Source organism: Phytophthora sojae, assembly GCF_000149755.1.
Source record: "Phytophthora sojae unplaced genomic scaffold PHYSOscaffold_2, whole genome shotgun sequence".
In the NCBI taxonomy this organism is placed as follows: Eukaryota; Oomycota; class Peronosporomycetes; order Peronosporales; family Peronosporaceae; genus Phytophthora; species Phytophthora sojae.
The window spans coordinates 8,526,814-8,543,337 of NW_009258116.1; the positions used below are offsets into that span (position 1 = coordinate 8,526,814).

Genomic DNA, 16,524 nt, shown 5'->3' on the forward strand with positions numbered 1-16,524 from the left:
AGACGGCCAAGATCACGGAGGACCACCCCAATGTGAGATCCATCTTCCCAGTGCACGACCCTGCCACCAACAGATACTTGCTCAAGACGTTCATCGGAACGCAGAAGCTCGAGTTCCTGTCGGAGAACTTCCTTCGTAAAGTGAGAGCTCACTTTGGCGAGAAGGTTGGATACTATTTTGCCTTCATGGACTTTTACAACAAGTTCCTGGTCCCCATTGCGTTGCTAGGCGTGCTCCTGACATGTGTGCGTGGTGTCATGGGTACGCCCATGTATATGCGCGTGCTGGTGGGCTGGGCCGTGCTGATCTCAGTGGTGTGGAGCTACTGGTTCCTGAAGGCCTGGTCTCGCCGCAACAACGAACTCAATCACATGTGGGCGAACAACATCGAGACCAACACGATTGTGTATCGTAACCCGAAGTTCAGTGGAGACGCCTTTGTGAATCCGGTAACTGGCTTGCCTGACCAGTACTACCCGAGCTGGAAACGGTATCCAAAGTATCTAGCCGTGGTCACCTTCATGATTGTGCAGATATCCATCATGATGTTCGTGATTGCGATTTGGATCACCGCGTTCGAGGTGCTCAAGGTGCGCTACCCCGACCGAGGACTCTTTTCGGCACAGTGGTTCTACATCCTAGGCGGTGGTATACTGTATGGACTGTTCGTCGATATTATCCAGTGGAGCGTTATTGTCACGAAGGCCGCACGAATGTTCACTGAGTGGGAAAACTGGAAAACCATCGAGCAGTTCGAGAAGTCTATGATTCGCAAGCTGTTCCTCATGGACTTCCTCAACTACTACACGTGGTTCTTCTTGCTTGCGTTCGTGTACGTGATCCCCGGTGCCGGTGACACCATCACCAACTTCCTCAACACCCTGATTTGGAAGGACCCAGCCAATTGCTGCTTCGGACCGTATATGGACCGCTCGGGCTCGTATTGTGACTCTTGTCCACCTGCGTGGAATGAGATGGGAATCCGTGAAACGCGCTGCATTCCGTGCCGTGGGTGGGTAACGTTCGATATCAACCACCTCGACCTGGAGACGCTTTTCCTCACGCCCATTATTATCACCCAGCTGCTGAACTTGCTCATTGCAGTGGCCGTCCCGTGGATCCACCGTAAGCACTACGAGCAGCGCCTCCGTGGCACGGACCGCAAAGTCATGGCTATGGTCAAGGCGCAAGGGGAGCGGCGTTTGCTCGCGGAGATGTCTTACCGAAACGAGGACTCTGACAACGCGCGCAACAATCAAAACACGCCCAACCGCGGTGATACCGCTGCACGGAACAGCGCTAACCTTGCGCACCTATTGAATCGATCGTCGGCCCGGTATCTTGAGAACAGCGAGCGGGAAGTGGAGCTGCTCAATGCAAAGGCGCGTGCGATTCTGTTCGAGAGCGAGCAGGAGAACTACGACCCGTACGATGACTACCATCACATGACGGTGCAGTTCGGCTTCGTTGTCATGTTCTCGATGCTGTGGCCGCTCATGCCTGCCGCCTGCATGATCGTGAATGCCTTGAAGACCCGCGGAGATGGATTCCGTCTGTGCCGAACCAACCGACGGCCGTTCCCCCGCAAGGCCAGCGGCATCGGCGAGTGGCTCAACATGCTTCACGTCCTTGCTCTGACTGGTGTGATTGTCAACATCGGGCTGATCTTCATTTCCACGGGCGCCATGGAGTTCTACTCGCCGTCTTGCTCCAAGCAGATTTCGTACGCCATGGGTGGTGATTTCTCGCACTACCGCTTCGGTCCGGACTTTGCCTGCTTCTCGCTCACCACACGCATGGTCATGATCCTCGTGAGCGAACACCTCTCGCTGCTCTTGATCTGGTCTTTCTGGAAAATCATCCGCAGCGTTCCAGCGAAGGTCCAGCTCGACATGCTGCGGCAGGAGTACGCGTTCAAGTCCAAGCTGTACCAGCGCGCGTCCAAGCAGGCGAGCACGACGGCAGCTTCGCTGGCAGCTTTTGCGGCGCAACCAGCTCGTGGCAACTCGCACAGCATGTACAACACTGCCACGGTGACGGTGGTGAGTGGGCCGACGACGCCTGTGGGGACCTCTCAGCGCGATGGTGCTTTCGTCGGATCGAAGGAAGAGAAGGAGCCGCTGCTGTCGACCAAGCGCTTGGCGCACGCCTGGGACTCGGCCAAGTCGCCCGAGAAGCCGCACACGAACAACCAGGACGACGCTTAGCTATCCGATGGCGTCACCCGAAAGAAAATCTATCTATCCGAGTAGAGTTTTGCGTATTAGCACTTTAGCTGTAGAACGACCATCGACCAGCACGACCACGAACGCGAAAGATGCAAAGTTGAACTGCAGCTCCACTAAATAACGCGAAGGTTACTTCGCTTTACCACTTGCGGGATGCGCAACATGCTACGCGGGATAAGTCTCTGCGTGGCTCGGTCTCCAGACGCCGGAAGAAGTTGCCGCCAGCTGGCTAGCTCGGGCATGGTTGTCATTGTGCCTCGTACGTGGTGGACTTTGGTGTCTGATCGCAACACTTCTGCCGTAAAATCGCCCCATACATTCTCCAAGACGTTTGGGCTCCGTCTCCGTACATCCAGCTGGTCTCCGCTCTTCCGACTTTCCGAGTTCCTCTGGCGCCGTCATTCCCCGACTTGCGCTGGAGCGCGCAGTTCCGAGAGATCAAGAGAGACAGACACCCTCGTACCTACCCAAAGCCAGTCAGTCAGTCAGTCATGTCCTCCCGCACCCCCGTCAAAGCCCGCGGCGGCGGCTTCGGCCTGGACGCCGAGCTGGCGCGCAAGGCCGCCGAGCGCTACGACTACGACATGGAGAACGAGGCGCGCGCGTGGCTCGAGAGCATCTCGGAGATGCAGATAGGCGACGACTTCGGCGAGGGCCTGCGCGACGGCGTGATCCTCTGCACCGTGGCCAACAAGATCCACCCGAGCGTGGTCAAGCGCGTGGAGACCAAGTCTAAGATGCCCTTCAAGCTCATGGAGAACGTGTCGGCCTTCCTCAAGGCCTGCCGCGTCATGGGCGTGAATGAGTTCGACCTGTTCGAGACCGTGGACCTGTTCGAGCTCAAGGACCTGGGCAACGTCGTGCGCTGCATCTTCGCGCTGGGGCGCGCCGTGCAGCGCAACTACCCTGACTTCAAGGGCCCGACGCTGGGCGTCAAGGAGAGCGTCAAGAACCAGCGCTCCTTCACGCCCGACCAGCTTGCGGACGGCAAGAACATCATCTCGCAGCAGACGCTCGGTAGCTTCCGCACCATGAAGCGGTACACGTCGTACCACACCAACAACGTCATGCTCGGCGCGGACGCGGCCCAGAGCGCGTACCGCGCGCCGCCCCCGCCGCCGCCTCCGTCCAAGGAGAAGATCGAGCAGCTGTCGCGCTTCCGCAATGCGGACCAGCTCGCCACGTTCGACTCGCAGCCTGAGGGCGAGTTGTCGCCCAGCGCGAAGCACGTGCCGACGAAGGAGGAGGTCGATGCGACGGTTGCTGAGCTCTCGGAGGAAGTGGAGAAGACGACCGTGAGCGACGAAAAGGTCGCGTCGTCAATTCCCGGTCTCAACAGCGTGGCTGCCACATCGGGCCCCACGGCGGAGGAGGAGGCCCAGGAGTGGATCGAGGCTGTTCTGGGCGAGAAGTTCCTGGCCAGCTTCGCGGACAGCCTCAAGGACGGCGTGATCCTGTGCACACTGATGAACAAGATCCAGCCCGGTCTCATCCCGAAGATCCAGACTTCGACGATGCCCTTCAAGCAGATGGAAAACGTCAGCAGCTTCGTGCGCGCGTGCCGCACCATCGGCGTCGCCGAGTTCGATCTGTTCGAGACTGTCGATCTGTACAACCAAAAGAACATTGCGCAGGTCGTGCAGTGCATCCACGCGCTTGGCCGTACCATTCAGAAGACGATGCCCGAGTACGACGGTCCTCGTCTTGGCGTGAAGGAGTCGACCGTGAACCCGCGTCAGTTCTCGGAGGCTCAGCTGCGTGAGGCCAGGTCGGCAGTCCCTGTGCTGGCTCACGGCAGTCAGTCAGTGATGGAGCGCCGCCCGTTCGACCACTCCAACTCGATCACATTCCGCTACGACACTGCTGCGGCTGCCGCCGCTGCCGCAGATGCTAGCAGTGAGAATAAGGCAGAGAAACCCGAGGATGCGGTAGTGAAGACCGAGCCAGAGCCGATTGAGACCGAAGCTCCTCAGGAGACCCCTGCTCAGCCAGAGCCTGTGAAGGTCGAAGAAGAAGTTGCCCCAGCACCCGAACCAGAGAAGGCGGACGATGAGGTCACGCCGTCTCCCGAAGAGAAGGAGGAGCCAGCCAAGTCGACGGGACCCAGCTGGCTAGCTCAGCGGGTGGCATCCCTTAACTCCGTGAGCACCGGAAGCGCAGCAAAGCCCAACCTACCAGTTGGTGGTTCTTCTACGGCGCTGCCTACGCGTACTGTGTGGAGCTAAGTAGCTTTTGCAAGCGTTGAAAACTCGCGGGGTGCTTATAGAGTTCCCCGCGAAGAAGCTGCTACGTTTTGCGTGTGTAAGATATTCGACGACAGAAGTAGTTCATGGTGCGTGATCTTCATCCTTCGTTTAATTGATTCGCTCCGCCAGCGAGCACTTAGCTGTCGCACTCCGGCGTTGATGTTTTTTTTAATGCATTCTCGGCACCTGCGATCGATCTATAGATTGCTCTGCCAAGGTTTTCATTCTATCTCTACAAGCCTGCCACCTCCGTGAGCAAACTCGTGCAAGGTGTGTCGATGCGCAATTCGCACAGCTCGTCGGCGCGCGTGGGTCCCAAGTTCACAATGGCGATCGGGATCTTGCGGGCGTGAGCGTGGTTGATGAGGCGCATTGCCGAGAACACTTTGAGCGATGAGCCAACGACTAGCAGCGCGTTTGCATCACTGACGTACTCCAGCGCTGCCGTTCGTGTGGCTGCCGGCATGTTCTCGCCAAAAAACACGACCCTAACCAAGCAACAACGGGTCGAGTGTAAGTCAAATTAATTTTTTCTACCTCCCCACAACGAGAAACAAGCCGCGTACCTGGGTTTCATGAGGCCGCCGCATTTGCTGCACGCTGGGTAGACGAAGTCGTCGTAGTTCCACGAAATATCGACGTCACCGTCCGGGTTCACCTTGTCACTGGAGGCCACGTCTCCTGAAGCCTTATCCGGGTGCTCCATGGACCATTGGGCGACTTTCGGGTTCAGGTCACGGAGAGCTTCCTGGTAGCTCTGGCGCGAAGTCACATCGCCACAACCTTGGCACTCCACCTCGTGCAGCGACCCGTGCATCTCCGCAACACTGTGGGAGCCGCTCTTGGTATGCAGGCGGTCCACGTTCTGCGTCAGGATGCCGGAGACGGCGCCAGCTCGTTGCAGTTCCGTGAGTGCGTTGTGCGAGCCGTTGGGCTGCGTGTTGAGGATCTTGGGCCACCCGAGGAAGCTGCGCGCCCAGTAGCGCTGGCGATACGTGTGGGCTCCAATGAACTGAAGAGTATCAATAGATATATGTTGAGAGAAGAGTAAGCGGTAGAGTGCAATAGGCCACTACAGTAGCCGCGACATAACTGACCTCCTGGAACTGGATGGGGCGAAAGTCCTTGTTGCGGTTGTACACGCCGTTGGGACCGCGGTAGTCGGGGATGCCGGAGTCCGTGGAGATGCCGGCACCCGTCAGCACCATGGTCTTGCCGCGACCGGCCTCCAGGAATGCGCGCAGGCGGGAGGCATCGCCGGCGACGAGGCTCGCCGCTTTCTTCGCCTGCGACTGCATTGCTGTTTGAAGAGTTTGGGTTGTTTCAGGCGCGGCCGGGTTTGTAAAATTTGGACAAATTTCAAAAATAGGAGGAAAAACTATAACGCAGAAAGGAGAAAAGAGTGAAGGTTGTGAGTTTGACATGGTAGAATAGCATCAAAGTTCGGACACACCAATTTTCGCATTATAATATGACATTAGCTTTTGGCCTATCAGAGGCCTTCGACAGATTGTGTTGGCCAATGGGCGTGCTTCGAATCTCATGTTGTCGTGTCAGTAACAAATCGGACAATTCGGACATATTTTGTCCGATCCTCTACAAAATATTTGATATGATCATAATAAAAGCAAGTCAACCTCATATTTTAAAAAGACCATGCTCGATCGGACACATATCGTCTTAAACAGGGAAAATGATTGGCGTCGGAGCAGACGAGGCAGTGCTACCAGTTCTACATCAGAGATGTCGACGTAGAATCTCATACCAGGCAACTCCCAGCGGGCGCGCCTAACGGCGCTTAACGTGTTTGAGCGCTTCGCTACCTCGGGAAGGCATGGCGGTCAAGCAGATTTGCTCGATGGTAGGGGCAGATGACACCGGAGATGTGTTGTACATCGTCCTCGACAAGTTCGCTATGCATCTTGCGTACCAAGAAAGCTCTAAAGGGACGCTACTATCGAAAAACTCGGTTGCGAGCTACTTTGGGAATGTAAAGAACCATCTACTCGAGCTTTTCCCGGCGCTAAGCAGCGTGTCCAGTCGGCGTCTGCAGAAGGTTGCCTCAATCGTGGACAAATACTGTGCTAAGCGGGGCACCGACTTCACGAACCAGGCGCCTCCCTGCACGAAAGCTGACCTCCGGGCACTTATCACGACAATCTATTGCGGCGCTACGACACCTGATGACTACAAGCATCGCATCTGAGCTTGCTGTGGTACCTACTTGGCCGCTCATCGGACACGCCGTGTCTATTAAAGAGTCAAGTCGCGGTTTACCCTGGTAAGTTTTTTATTATTAAGTAGTCATGTTTGTTGCAGCAATTGTCTAACACAATTTGTTTATGTCTAGGCGGCTGTATTTACATCCACTTTAAGCGGATGAAGTCGGCTTCTTACCAAGGTGAATTTCTGTTTTACGATTTCGGCGATTTCATGACGTGCCCTCTGCATGCCCTAGCCGTCGCAAGCATCATGCAGACATCGCCCAGCGAGTTCCTACTCGACAACTACCTAGAGACACCCAACCGCTGGAGATCCCCCCAATTGAATCCAGCCCGCTAGCTGAGCTCTTGGCAGCCCGACTTCAAGTTCACAACGCAGCATTTGATGGCGGTGCCTCCAGCACCGCGCCTCCGCCTAGGCGAATTGCCGTTCCCGGCATGCAGGCATACGTGAACCGTGTGTTAAACAAGTGGGTGGGCGAGTGCTTAAAGACTGGATTTCAGGTGACCCAGGGCTTGTCTTCGCACTCGTTCCCCGAGGTGCTGCGCAAAATGCCAACGGCAACAGCAAGCTCAACACCCCGTGGATTCTAGACCGCGGTGGCTGGAGTATGACCTCCATCAGAAAGGCGTTTAACTACATCGTCAGCACGACACGAGAAGATCAGCAAGTGGGTAAAGCGTTAGCCGGGTGGGGTTCAGAGTCGAAGCCTGGCTTACCTACCCTTCATCTCTTTGACCCAATGGTGTCTGAGAAGATCCGTCAACTTCAACAGCTTTTATTTGCATCCGCGTTCGGCTTCACGGCCGAGTTCAACTTCCACGATGATGTCCTTGAAGTGCTGATGGCGGTCGCAGTGCTGCACTACCACGACATGTTGAGGCTAGCACCTACAAGTCCCTACATCAAACGAGTTCAGCATGGACTGGCCCAGGTTAGTGTCACGGAGTCAGAGCTTGGCAGTTGGTCACTCACCATTCTGGGCGACCTTCTTCAGCGCAAGAAGAAGCTTGGCGAGCCGGAGGAGAAGCCCCCAGCTGCGCCGACGTCCGACGACTTAGTGAGGAAGCAGACGGAGTTGATCCAACAGCAACTGCACCTTGTCGAACCAAGTCAAGGCGCTTAATGATCGAGTGGCGTCGCTTGAAGGTGCGAGGACTTCAACACCCGTGAAAGATACGACGCCGTCGAATGCAGAACGCGCGGTGGGGGCGGCCAGGCCTGTCCGGGTGAAACAGCAGCGGGCTCGCTCCAAGTCTCTCTCGTCAGTTTGGTACGAGTGGTTCTGTGATATAAGCGTCAGAACCGTCGGCGCTACCACGAGACGAAGGTAGCTGTTGCTTTCATGAAACTCTTCTTACCGGATGGGTACGACGTCACTGGATCAAAGGCGGACGTGTTACAAGCAGGTAAGGATGCAGAGGCTAACATCTTGACGTTTCTGCGAGGGCACCACAAGAAAACAAAAGCGTACGGAACAGTGGTTAAAGCCTTAAAACGCATGCACACTGAGGGCAAGCTGGACGACCACATACTTCGACACCAAGCACTTACTGCACAGGGGCGCGTTGTAGAGTCGTCTGACACGCGGACGATCCATGCGCTGCTCCCACAGCAAGCACCAGACGCTCAAGCCCCGGGCAACAGCGAACGCTAGTCGAGTTCGGGCCTCATCGGATGTCCTGCGCGCGTTCGACAGCAACAATCAGGCATGATGCATATTCAACACACGAAGTCAGTGAAGCAATCTAGCGTTTCGATTTCAATTACATCTATGACAAACACTTACGTCTTCATTCGTTGGCCGCCACCCCACCCGACACCACGCAGTTGGCCATGCGCCCGTCGCCCCGCGCCGCCATCACCTCCTCCGCCAACCTGCACGACGTCATCGCCAACCTGCTGCTGTCGCTGCCGGCCCCGAGCGCCATCACCTCGCTCGAGGCCACGCAGCCGTCTATGCGCCGGCCGCCCCGCACGGCCTTCACCTTCGCCGCCGCCCCGCGCGGCATTCGTCCTGCTCCTGTTGCGGCCGGCCGTCGAGGGCGGCCTCCTCGCCCGAGGCCAGGCTGCAGTCCTTGTCGTCGCTGCCTGCCGTCCGTACTGCGTGTGCTGCTGCGGCCGGCCGTCGAGGACAGCCCTCCAGCCCGAGGCCAAGCCGCAGTCCCTGTCGTTGCCGCACGCCGTCCGTCCTGCTCGTGCTGCAGCACAAGGCTCTGCTGTGAGGCTATCTCACTGTGAAGCCTGGATTGCAAAAATATTGTAATGTAGACCACACTATATTATCCGAAATTTAATAATTGAAATTAAGAGGTTGTCCGAATTCTCACGCGGACATCAAATTGTCCGAACCTGCACGGTATAGGACTAGGCCTTTTTTCTAGGGAGGCACGGGGCTAGGGTTACGAAAGTAGACTTCAAATTTAGCTGGCAAGTACTTTTCCGTGTTGGTTGACGAGGCCAGCTGCGAAGGCAAGAAAGAATTTATGTCGATAGTGGTGCGGTTTGTGTGCTCTCGCACGGGACGAATTCGGAGCGATTCTTAGAGGAAGTTCATGTTCGGTCAACGGGAGCTGCTGATCTTTTCGACGGCCTCATGAGCATGGAACATCCCAGTGCTCAATCTACGCGGCCAAGGATACGACGGGGCAGCTAATATGTCGGGGGACTACACAGGACTCTAAGCGAGAGTGCGTGGAGAATGTCCGTATGCATATTACGTGCACTTCTTCGCACACAGGTTGAACCTGGTCATTGTGTGTGCAGCCAAAACAAATTTCGGTGGTAGAATGTTTTGATGTTGTGTAAAACATTCATACTACGTGTGGTGCCTCTTGCAAACGGAATGGTATTTTAATGGACACAGCGCGTGACGAGAAGGAAAAACTACTGAGAGAGGGCGCTCTGGAGACTGGCCAGGGGCTGAATCAGCCTATGAACACAGAGGCGCTTAGTACTACGCGATAGAATTGTCGTGTGAGGGCCCTAATTCGCGTTAGATCCCTATGGATGTCGATCACTAACGTGCTTCTAACGGTAGCTAGTGATGCTGTCGATCCTCAAAAGCGAGCTGATGCTGCTGGGACTCTCGACAAAATGTGAACTTTTCAATTCATTTTTCACGTAGAAGTTCTCATTACTGTGCTCGAGAAACTTAACGTGCTATCGCAATATCTGCAAAACAAAATGATATGGACGTCGCCTCTGCTGCATTGTTAGCGATGCGAATTCAAGAAGAGCTGCAGCAAATGCTTGGTACGCCTATGCGCAGTGAGGCTGAGAACAGTTTCACTGCTGTATGGATTAGGTGTGTTGGTTTCTGTAGCACACTGCCGGTTAGTGGGGGGATTTTGGTGCCTGCAATGAAGGCGCCGTGGTTCCGGCGAGGATCGCGACACCGAGGCAAAGGGAAACGTGGTGTCCCTGGTGCAGACAACGATACTCAGCAAACCCAAGAACAACATTTCTACGAATATGTGTACTTGCCGGTTGTAAAAATCATTCTTCAGGAGCTAAAAAGTCGATTTGGTGTAGATGTTCTTGGTCTTATGGAGCTGTGTGGTGGTCTAAGCCCCAAAAACAATTTTTTTCAAGTTGGAATCCCAACGCATTGCAATGGACTATTACCCCCAACGACTTCAATAGGCAGTTCCAAGTGGTGTTTGATCAAGCTGTCCACCTTGGTGCTATCGCTCGACGTGATCATCGCTTCAAAGGGCTTAAGTCGTTGGGTGACTTGAGTATAGCGATGGTGGCTACAGACATGAAGAGGGTTTTCCCGATCTTGTATCGGCTGCTACAGCTCGTGTGTGTTCTGCCTGTGTCGACTGCAAGCACCGATCGCTCATTTTCTACAATGAAGCGGGTGAAGCCACGACTACGAACTACGCTAAGCGATGAATTGATGTCGGATCTCTTGCTACTTTCAATTGAGCGCGACTTATCTGGAGCAATCAACAGAGATGATGCAATTGATCGATTTGGTACCACCACTGAGTGCCGCACTGACATTTAATGCATTAATACACGTAAACACAGTTAAATTGTCTTCCGCCAATCCGGGGGGGGGGGGGGCAAAAGTTAGGGGGGGGTGCCCCCCCCCTAATCGGGCCTAGTTACGCCCCTGAGGGAAGGCCAAAGAAGATTCATGCTCTTTCGTAAGACGATACTTAACCCCAGAGAGCCTACCGTAAGACAAAGCGTCTTACGTTTTGCAATCAACGCATTTTGGCTACATCTTGGTTTTAGTATACCAGTGGCTACATTGTATTTTGTCCGTCAAAACGTAAGACAGTTTGTCGGACAACAATTTGCACCATGCGATTGGCCAAAACTTTCAGAGGGTAGTGTCGTTGCGTGAGTTCCTCCGTTGAGCATGTAGGAACCCGAGGACAACCGCTTTGCCGTTTTTGAATTGCTCGTGCCACCTACAGTCGAGCCGACGAAATAAGGCGCTCACAAGCACGAACATGTAGTCGGTAGTGCGGCCCTACTGCCAACTACAATGTACACGCTTGTTTGTGAATGGTTAAGAAATAAATGCACCCGAACCATTAGCCCAGTTTGACAAACAAAACGTTCAGGGCTTTATAGTGAATTCTAGTTAATGCATAACCAAATAGAGCCCCTCTTCCTCCGGTAGTGCGGCCCACGAACCCTGTCGTGTCCTCTGAGGACGCCTCCGAGCGAAGCAGCGCACAACGAGCGCGCACAAATGCTCCGCACCGAGGCGTTGTCGGAGGACGCGAGGATGTAGACAATCAATACATTATGGGATCTTACCAAAGTCATGAAATGAACTGTTTTGTAGTAGCAACAAGGCAGCGTCAGCCAGTCTTGGTATTTGTATTTGTATTTGTATTTGTATTTGTATTTGTATTTGTATTTGTATTTGTTGCGGTTTGCTTGGCTACCTTACTCCCGGAGGCGCACACTGCTGCAGCTCCACCTACGTCGGTAGTGGACACCACCGACCTCACCCGCGGCCACGTGTAGGTAAGCTGTTGGTGGTGTCGCAAACAAATAACTACAAAACGACGTGAGGGCCTCTAAGAGTCAAATGAGCGGCGAAACTTCTCGGGAATACATGAAAAATGCCAAAGCTAAAGTAATTGATCAGCCCGGCTGAAGGCGCTTACCAGTTTGCTGGGCCTGCTACTGTAGTACTAGGAAATCTAAACGATCTAAGCTCGCCGTGGTGTTTTAAATATGTAGAGGGAGTTTGTTGGTGTCGCAGCGCTCCTCCGCACAGTTCTACCGAACCGCCAATCATTACTACCACTACTATGCTGCGCCCGATATTAGTCAGGATACGAAGTGCAACGAAATGCATCAAAAAGAGTAGCGAAGAGGAACGCGGGCCTTCCTAGCAGAGCCTGCGAGCACTCTGCGCCTGGCAGTGCCAACAGAATTGGCAAGTCGTACTATTCGCCAATCAAATCACTAGATTTGATTTGTCGTCAAACTGTCTTACGAATGCTCGACACAAGTGATTGAGAACGCGACGTCACCCTAAAGCTCAAGGCCGTCTCCTGCTGCCCACTGGGGCCAAGAGTTTTTTTTCACCTTGGTGGTTCCCCCTCAGTGCAACACAACACCACTGACTGATCAAATATAAACCTCACCTTGCAAACTGCCATCTCTGAAGCAAATCTTCTTCGCTACCTCTCTACCTGCAGCTGATGGAGTAACGACGACGACGTGCGTCGTCGTTGTGTCTCGCTGCAGTATTTTGGAGGCTACAGTATGACTATGACGGGATCCACGGTCGCCTCTGGCGCGAAGCCAGCAACCCGAACATTGACTGGTCAACGCGGACTATGGAACCCGCAGACTGCCACGAACCCTCTCCGCCTCCGGGCGATAGCGCGGAAAAGGTCCAAGATTGGCTGGACGGCTCGAACGAGCACATATGAAATGATGCTTAGGCGCCATTTGGAGTTATCGAGATAATCGCGTTTGAAGTTGACTAATCAATTCTCGAAAATAACACGACATCAAAATTTCGAAAGTGAGGCACGGCCGACAGACCGACTACCGAAGCGGGCACTTTGTCGGCGCGGTCAATGAAGTGTGGCGGCGGCTGTTGTGGTCGGAGAGAGGCGGTGGATAGCGGCGAGTGGAGCGTTTGGGTCGTGTATTCCGTGTTGGTGTGTGTTGGTGTGTGGGGCTTGTTGTAGTGTGTTTTTGTAGGTTGCGTGTTCGTGCAAGCGCCGTTGGTTTAGTGGTAAAATATCTCGTTGCCAACGAGATGCCCGGGTTCGATTCCCGGACGGCGCATTCTCTTTGCCGCATCGCCTTTTTCGACCACTCGCGACTGCTGCACGCGCTCTGGCGGGTCGATGGCATCAGGCCGCCCGCGCTGGCGCTGGATCGGCGTCCGGGGACGTCCTGCAGGCCACCAGTCGCCGGCACGGCCGACAGACCGACTACCGAAGCGGGCACTTTGTCGGCGCGGTCAATGAAGTGTGGCGGCGGCTGTTGTGGTCGGAGAGAGGCGGTGGATAGCGGCGAGTGGAGCGTTTGGGTCGTGTATTCCGTGTTGGTGTGTGTTGGTGTGTGGGGCTTGTTGTAGTGTGTTTTTGTAGGTTGCGTGTTTGTGCAAGCGCCGTTGGTTTAGTGGTAAAATATCTCGTTGCCAACGAGATGCCCGGGTTCGATTCCCGGACGGCGCATTCTCTTTGCCGCATCGCCTTTTTCGACCACTCGCGACTGCTGCACGCGCTCTGGCGGGTCGATGGCATCAGGCCGCCCGCGCTGGCGCTGGATCGGCGTCCGGGGACGTCCTGCAGGCCACCAGTCGCCGGCACGGCCGACAGACCGACTACCGAAGCGGGCACTTTGTCGGCGCGGTCAATGAAGTGTGGCGGCGGCTGTGGTGGTCGGAGAGAGGCGGTGGATAGCGGCGAGTGGAGCGTTTGGGTCGTGTATTCCGTGTTGGTGTGTGTTGGTGTGTGGGGCTTGTTGTAGTGTGTTTTTGTAGGTTGCGTGTTCGTGCAAGCGCCGTTGGTTTAGTGGTAAAATATCTCGTTGCCAACGAGATGCCCCGGGTTCGATTCCCGGACGGCGCATTCTCTTTGCCGCATCGCCTTTTTCGACCACTCGCGACTGCTGCACGCGCTCTGGCGGGTCGATGGCATCAGGCCGCCCGCGCTGGCGCTGGATCGGCGTCCGGGGACGTCCTGCAGGCCACCAGTCGCCGGCACGGCCGACAGACCGACTACCGAAGCGGGCACTATGTCGGCGCGGTCAATGAAGTGTGGCGGCGGCTGTGGTGGTCGGAGAGAGGCGGTGGATAGCGGCGAGTGGAGCGTTTGGGTCGTGTATTCCGTGTTGGTGTGTGTTGGTGTGTGGGGCTTGTTGTAGTGTGTTTTTGTAGGTTGCGTGTTCGTGCAAGCGCCGTTGGTTTAGTGGTAAAATATCTCGTTGCCAACGAGATGCCCGGGTTCGATTCCCGGACGGCGCATTCTCTTTGCCGCATCGCCTTTTTCGACCACTCGCGACTGCTGCACGCGCTCTGGCGGGTCGATGGCATCAGGCCGCCCGCGCTGGCGCTGGATCGGCGTCCGGGGACGTCCTGCAGGCCACCAGTCGCCGGCACGGCCGACAGACCGACTACCGAAGCGGGCACTTTGTCGGCGCGGTCAATGAAGTGTGGCGGCGGCTGTGGTGGTCGGAGAGAGGCGGTGGATAGCGGCGAGTGGAGCGTTTGGGTCGTGTATTCCGTGTTGGTGTGTGTTGGTGTGTGGGGCTTGTTGTAGTGTGTTTTTGTAGGTTGCGTGTTCGTGCAAGCGCCGTTGGTTTAGTGGTAAAATATCTCGTTGCCAACGAGATGCCCGGGTTCGATTCCCGGACGGCGCATTCTCTTTGCCGCATCGCCTTTTTCGACCACTCGCGACTGCTGCACGCGCTCTGGCGGGTCGATGGCATCAGGCTGCCCGCGCTGGCGCTGGATCGGCGTCCGGGGACGTCCTGCAGGCCACCAGTCGCCGGCACGGCCGACAGACCGACTACCGAAGCGAGCACTTTGTCGGCGCGGTCAATGAAGTGTGGCGGCGGCTGTTGTGGTCGGAGAGAGGCGGTGGATAGCGGCGAGTGGAGCGTTTGAGTCGTGTATTCCGTGTTGGTGTGTGTTGGTGTGTGGGGCTTGTTGTAGTGTGTTTTTGTAGGTTGCGTGTTCGTGCAAGCGCCGTTGGTTTAGTGGTAAAATATCTCGTTGCCAACGAGATGCCCCGGGTTCGATTCCCGGACGGCGCATTCTCTTTGCCGCATCGCCTTTTTCGACCACTCGCGACTGCTGCACGCGCTCTGGCGGGTCGATGGCATCAGGCCGCCCGCGCTGGCGCTGGATCGGCGTCCGGGGACGTCCTGCAGGCCACCAGTCGCCGGCACGGCCGACAGACCGACTACCGAAGCGGGCACTTTGTCGGCGCGGTCAATGAAGTGTGGCGGCGGCTGTTGTGGTCGGAGAGAGGCGGTGGATAGCGGCGAGTGGAGCGTTTGGGTCGTGTATTCCGTGTTGGTGTGTGTTGGTGTGTGGGGCTTGTTGTAGTGTGTTTTTGTAGGTTGCGTGTTCGTGCAAGCGCCGTTGGTTTAGTGGTAAAATATCTCGTTGCCAACGAGATGCCCCGGGTTCGATTCCCGGACGGCGCATTCTCTTTGCCGCATCGCCTTTTTCGACCACTCGCGACTGCTGCACGCGCTCTGGCGGGTCGATGGCATCAGGCCGCCCGCGCTGGCGCTGGATCGGCGTCCGGGGACGTCCTGCAGGCCACCAGTCGCCGGCACGGCCGACAGACCGACTACCGAAGCGGGCACTTTGTCGGCGCGGTCAATGAAGTGTGGCGGCGGCTGTTGTGGTCGGAGAGAGGCGGTGGATAGCGGCGAGTGGAGCGTTTGGGTCGTGTATTCCGTGTTGGTGTGTGTTGGTGTGTGGGGCTTGTTGTAGTGTGTTTTTGTAGGTTGCGTGTTCGTGCAAGCGCCGTTGGTTTAGTGGTAAAATATCTCGTTGCCAACGAGATGCCCCGGGTTCGATTCCCGGACGGCGCATTCTCTTTGCCGCATCGCCTTTTTCGACCACTCGCGACTGCTGCACGTGCTCTGGCGGGTCGATGGCATCAGGCCGCCCGCGCTGGCGCTGGATCGGCGTCCGGGGACGTCCTGCAGGCCACCAGTCGCCGGCACGGCCGACAGACCGACTACCGAAGCGGGCACTTTGTCGGCGCGGTCAATGAAGTGTGGCGGCGGCTGTTGTGGTCGGAGAGAGGCGGTGGATAGCGGCGAGTGGAGCGTTTGGGTCGTGTATTCCGTGTTGGTGTGTGTTGGTGTGTGGGGCTTGTTGTAGTGTGTTTTTGTAGGTTGCGTGTTCGTGCAAGCGCCGTTGGTTTAGTGGTAAAATATCTCGTTGCCAACGAGATGCCCGGGTTCGATTCCCGGACGGCGCATTCTCTTTGCCGCATCGCCTTTTTCGACCACTCGCGACTGCTGCACGCGCTCTGGCGGGTCGATGGCATCAGGCTGCCCGCGCTGGCGCTGGATCGGCGTCCGGGGACGTCCTGCAGGCCACCAGTCGCCGGCACGGCCGACAGACCGACTACCGAAGCGAGCACTTTGTCGGCGCGGTCAATGAAGTGTGGCGGCGGCTGTTGTGGTCGGAGAGAGGCGGTGGATAGCGGCGAGTGGAGCGTTTGAGTCGTGTATTCCGTGTTGGTGTGTGTTGGTGTGTGGGGCTTGTTGTAGTGTGTTTTTGTAGGTTGCGTGTTCGTGCAAGCGCCGTTGGTTTAGTGGTAAAATATCTCGTTGCCAACGAGATGCCCCGGGTTCGATTC

The 16,524-nt window shown here is 56.1% G+C and overlaps 4 protein-coding genes and 9 non-coding genes across 13 annotated transcripts; all 13 read left to right on the plus strand.

Moving 5' to 3' along the window:
- Positions 1-51: 51 nt before the first annotated feature.
- Positions 52-5,081, plus strand: PHYSODRAFT_354070 (hypothetical protein). The gene has a single exon (XM_009522449.1). It carries the CDS (start codon positions 186-188, stop codon positions 2,205-2,207), a length of 2,022 nt encoding a protein of 673 aa, XP_009520744.1. The 5' UTR covers positions 52-185; the 3' UTR covers positions 2,208-5,081.
- A 1,227-nt stretch (positions 5,082-6,308) lies between these two features.
- PHYSODRAFT_326467 (hypothetical protein) lies at positions 6,309-6,680 on the plus strand (the record flags this gene model as incomplete). The annotated part of the gene is made up of 1 exon (XM_009522450.1): positions 6,309-6,680. The coding sequence occupies one exon, from the start codon at positions 6,309-6,311 to the stop codon at positions 6,678-6,680; it is 372 nt and encodes a 123-aa protein (XP_009520745.1).
- Positions 6,681-7,439: 759 nt separating this feature from the next.
- On the plus strand, positions 7,440-7,823 carry PHYSODRAFT_326468 (hypothetical protein; the record flags this gene model as incomplete). The annotated part of the gene is made up of 1 exon (XM_009522451.1): positions 7,440-7,823. One exon carries the CDS (start codon positions 7,440-7,442, stop codon positions 7,821-7,823), a length of 384 nt encoding a protein of 127 aa, XP_009520746.1.
- A 180-nt stretch (positions 7,824-8,003) lies between these two features.
- On the plus strand, positions 8,004-8,354 carry PHYSODRAFT_482375 (hypothetical protein; the record flags this gene model as incomplete). The annotated part of the gene is made up of 1 exon (XM_009522452.1): positions 8,004-8,354. A coding segment is annotated over one exon (351 nt), but the record flags the coding sequence as incomplete, so codon positions are not given.
- Positions 8,355-12,906: 4,552 nt separating this feature from the next.
- On the plus strand, positions 12,907-12,976 carry PHYSODRAFT_t437. The gene has a single exon. It is a non-coding gene; the product is annotated as a tRNA-Gly (tRNA).
- A 325-nt stretch (positions 12,977-13,301) lies between these two features.
- PHYSODRAFT_t438 lies at positions 13,302-13,371 on the plus strand. Its single transcript has one exon. It is a non-coding gene; the product is annotated as a tRNA-Gly (tRNA).
- A 325-nt stretch (positions 13,372-13,696) lies between these two features.
- On the plus strand, positions 13,697-13,767 carry PHYSODRAFT_t439. Its single transcript has one exon. It is a non-coding gene; the product is annotated as a tRNA-Gly (tRNA).
- A 325-nt stretch (positions 13,768-14,092) lies between these two features.
- Positions 14,093-14,162, plus strand: PHYSODRAFT_t440. Its single transcript has one exon. It is a non-coding gene; the product is annotated as a tRNA-Gly (tRNA).
- A 325-nt stretch (positions 14,163-14,487) lies between these two features.
- PHYSODRAFT_t441 lies at positions 14,488-14,557 on the plus strand. The gene has a single exon. It is a non-coding gene; the product is annotated as a tRNA-Gly (tRNA).
- A 325-nt stretch (positions 14,558-14,882) lies between these two features.
- PHYSODRAFT_t442 lies at positions 14,883-14,953 on the plus strand. Its single transcript has one exon. It is a non-coding gene; the product is annotated as a tRNA-Gly (tRNA).
- Positions 14,954-15,278: 325 nt separating this feature from the next.
- PHYSODRAFT_t443 lies at positions 15,279-15,349 on the plus strand. The gene has a single exon. It is a non-coding gene; the product is annotated as a tRNA-Gly (tRNA).
- A 325-nt stretch (positions 15,350-15,674) lies between these two features.
- Positions 15,675-15,745, plus strand: PHYSODRAFT_t444. Its single transcript has one exon. It is a non-coding gene; the product is annotated as a tRNA-Gly (tRNA).
- Positions 15,746-16,070: 325 nt separating this feature from the next.
- Positions 16,071-16,140, plus strand: PHYSODRAFT_t445. The gene has a single exon. It is a non-coding gene; the product is annotated as a tRNA-Gly (tRNA).
- Positions 16,141-16,524: the final 384 nt, after the last annotated feature.

What these genes read in the sequence shown, in the direction of transcription:
- PHYSODRAFT_354070 (XM_009522449.1), top strand. Translation starts at nt 186, where the DNA reads ATGGACTTTTACAACAAGTTCCTGGTCCCCATTGCGTTGCTAGGCGTG.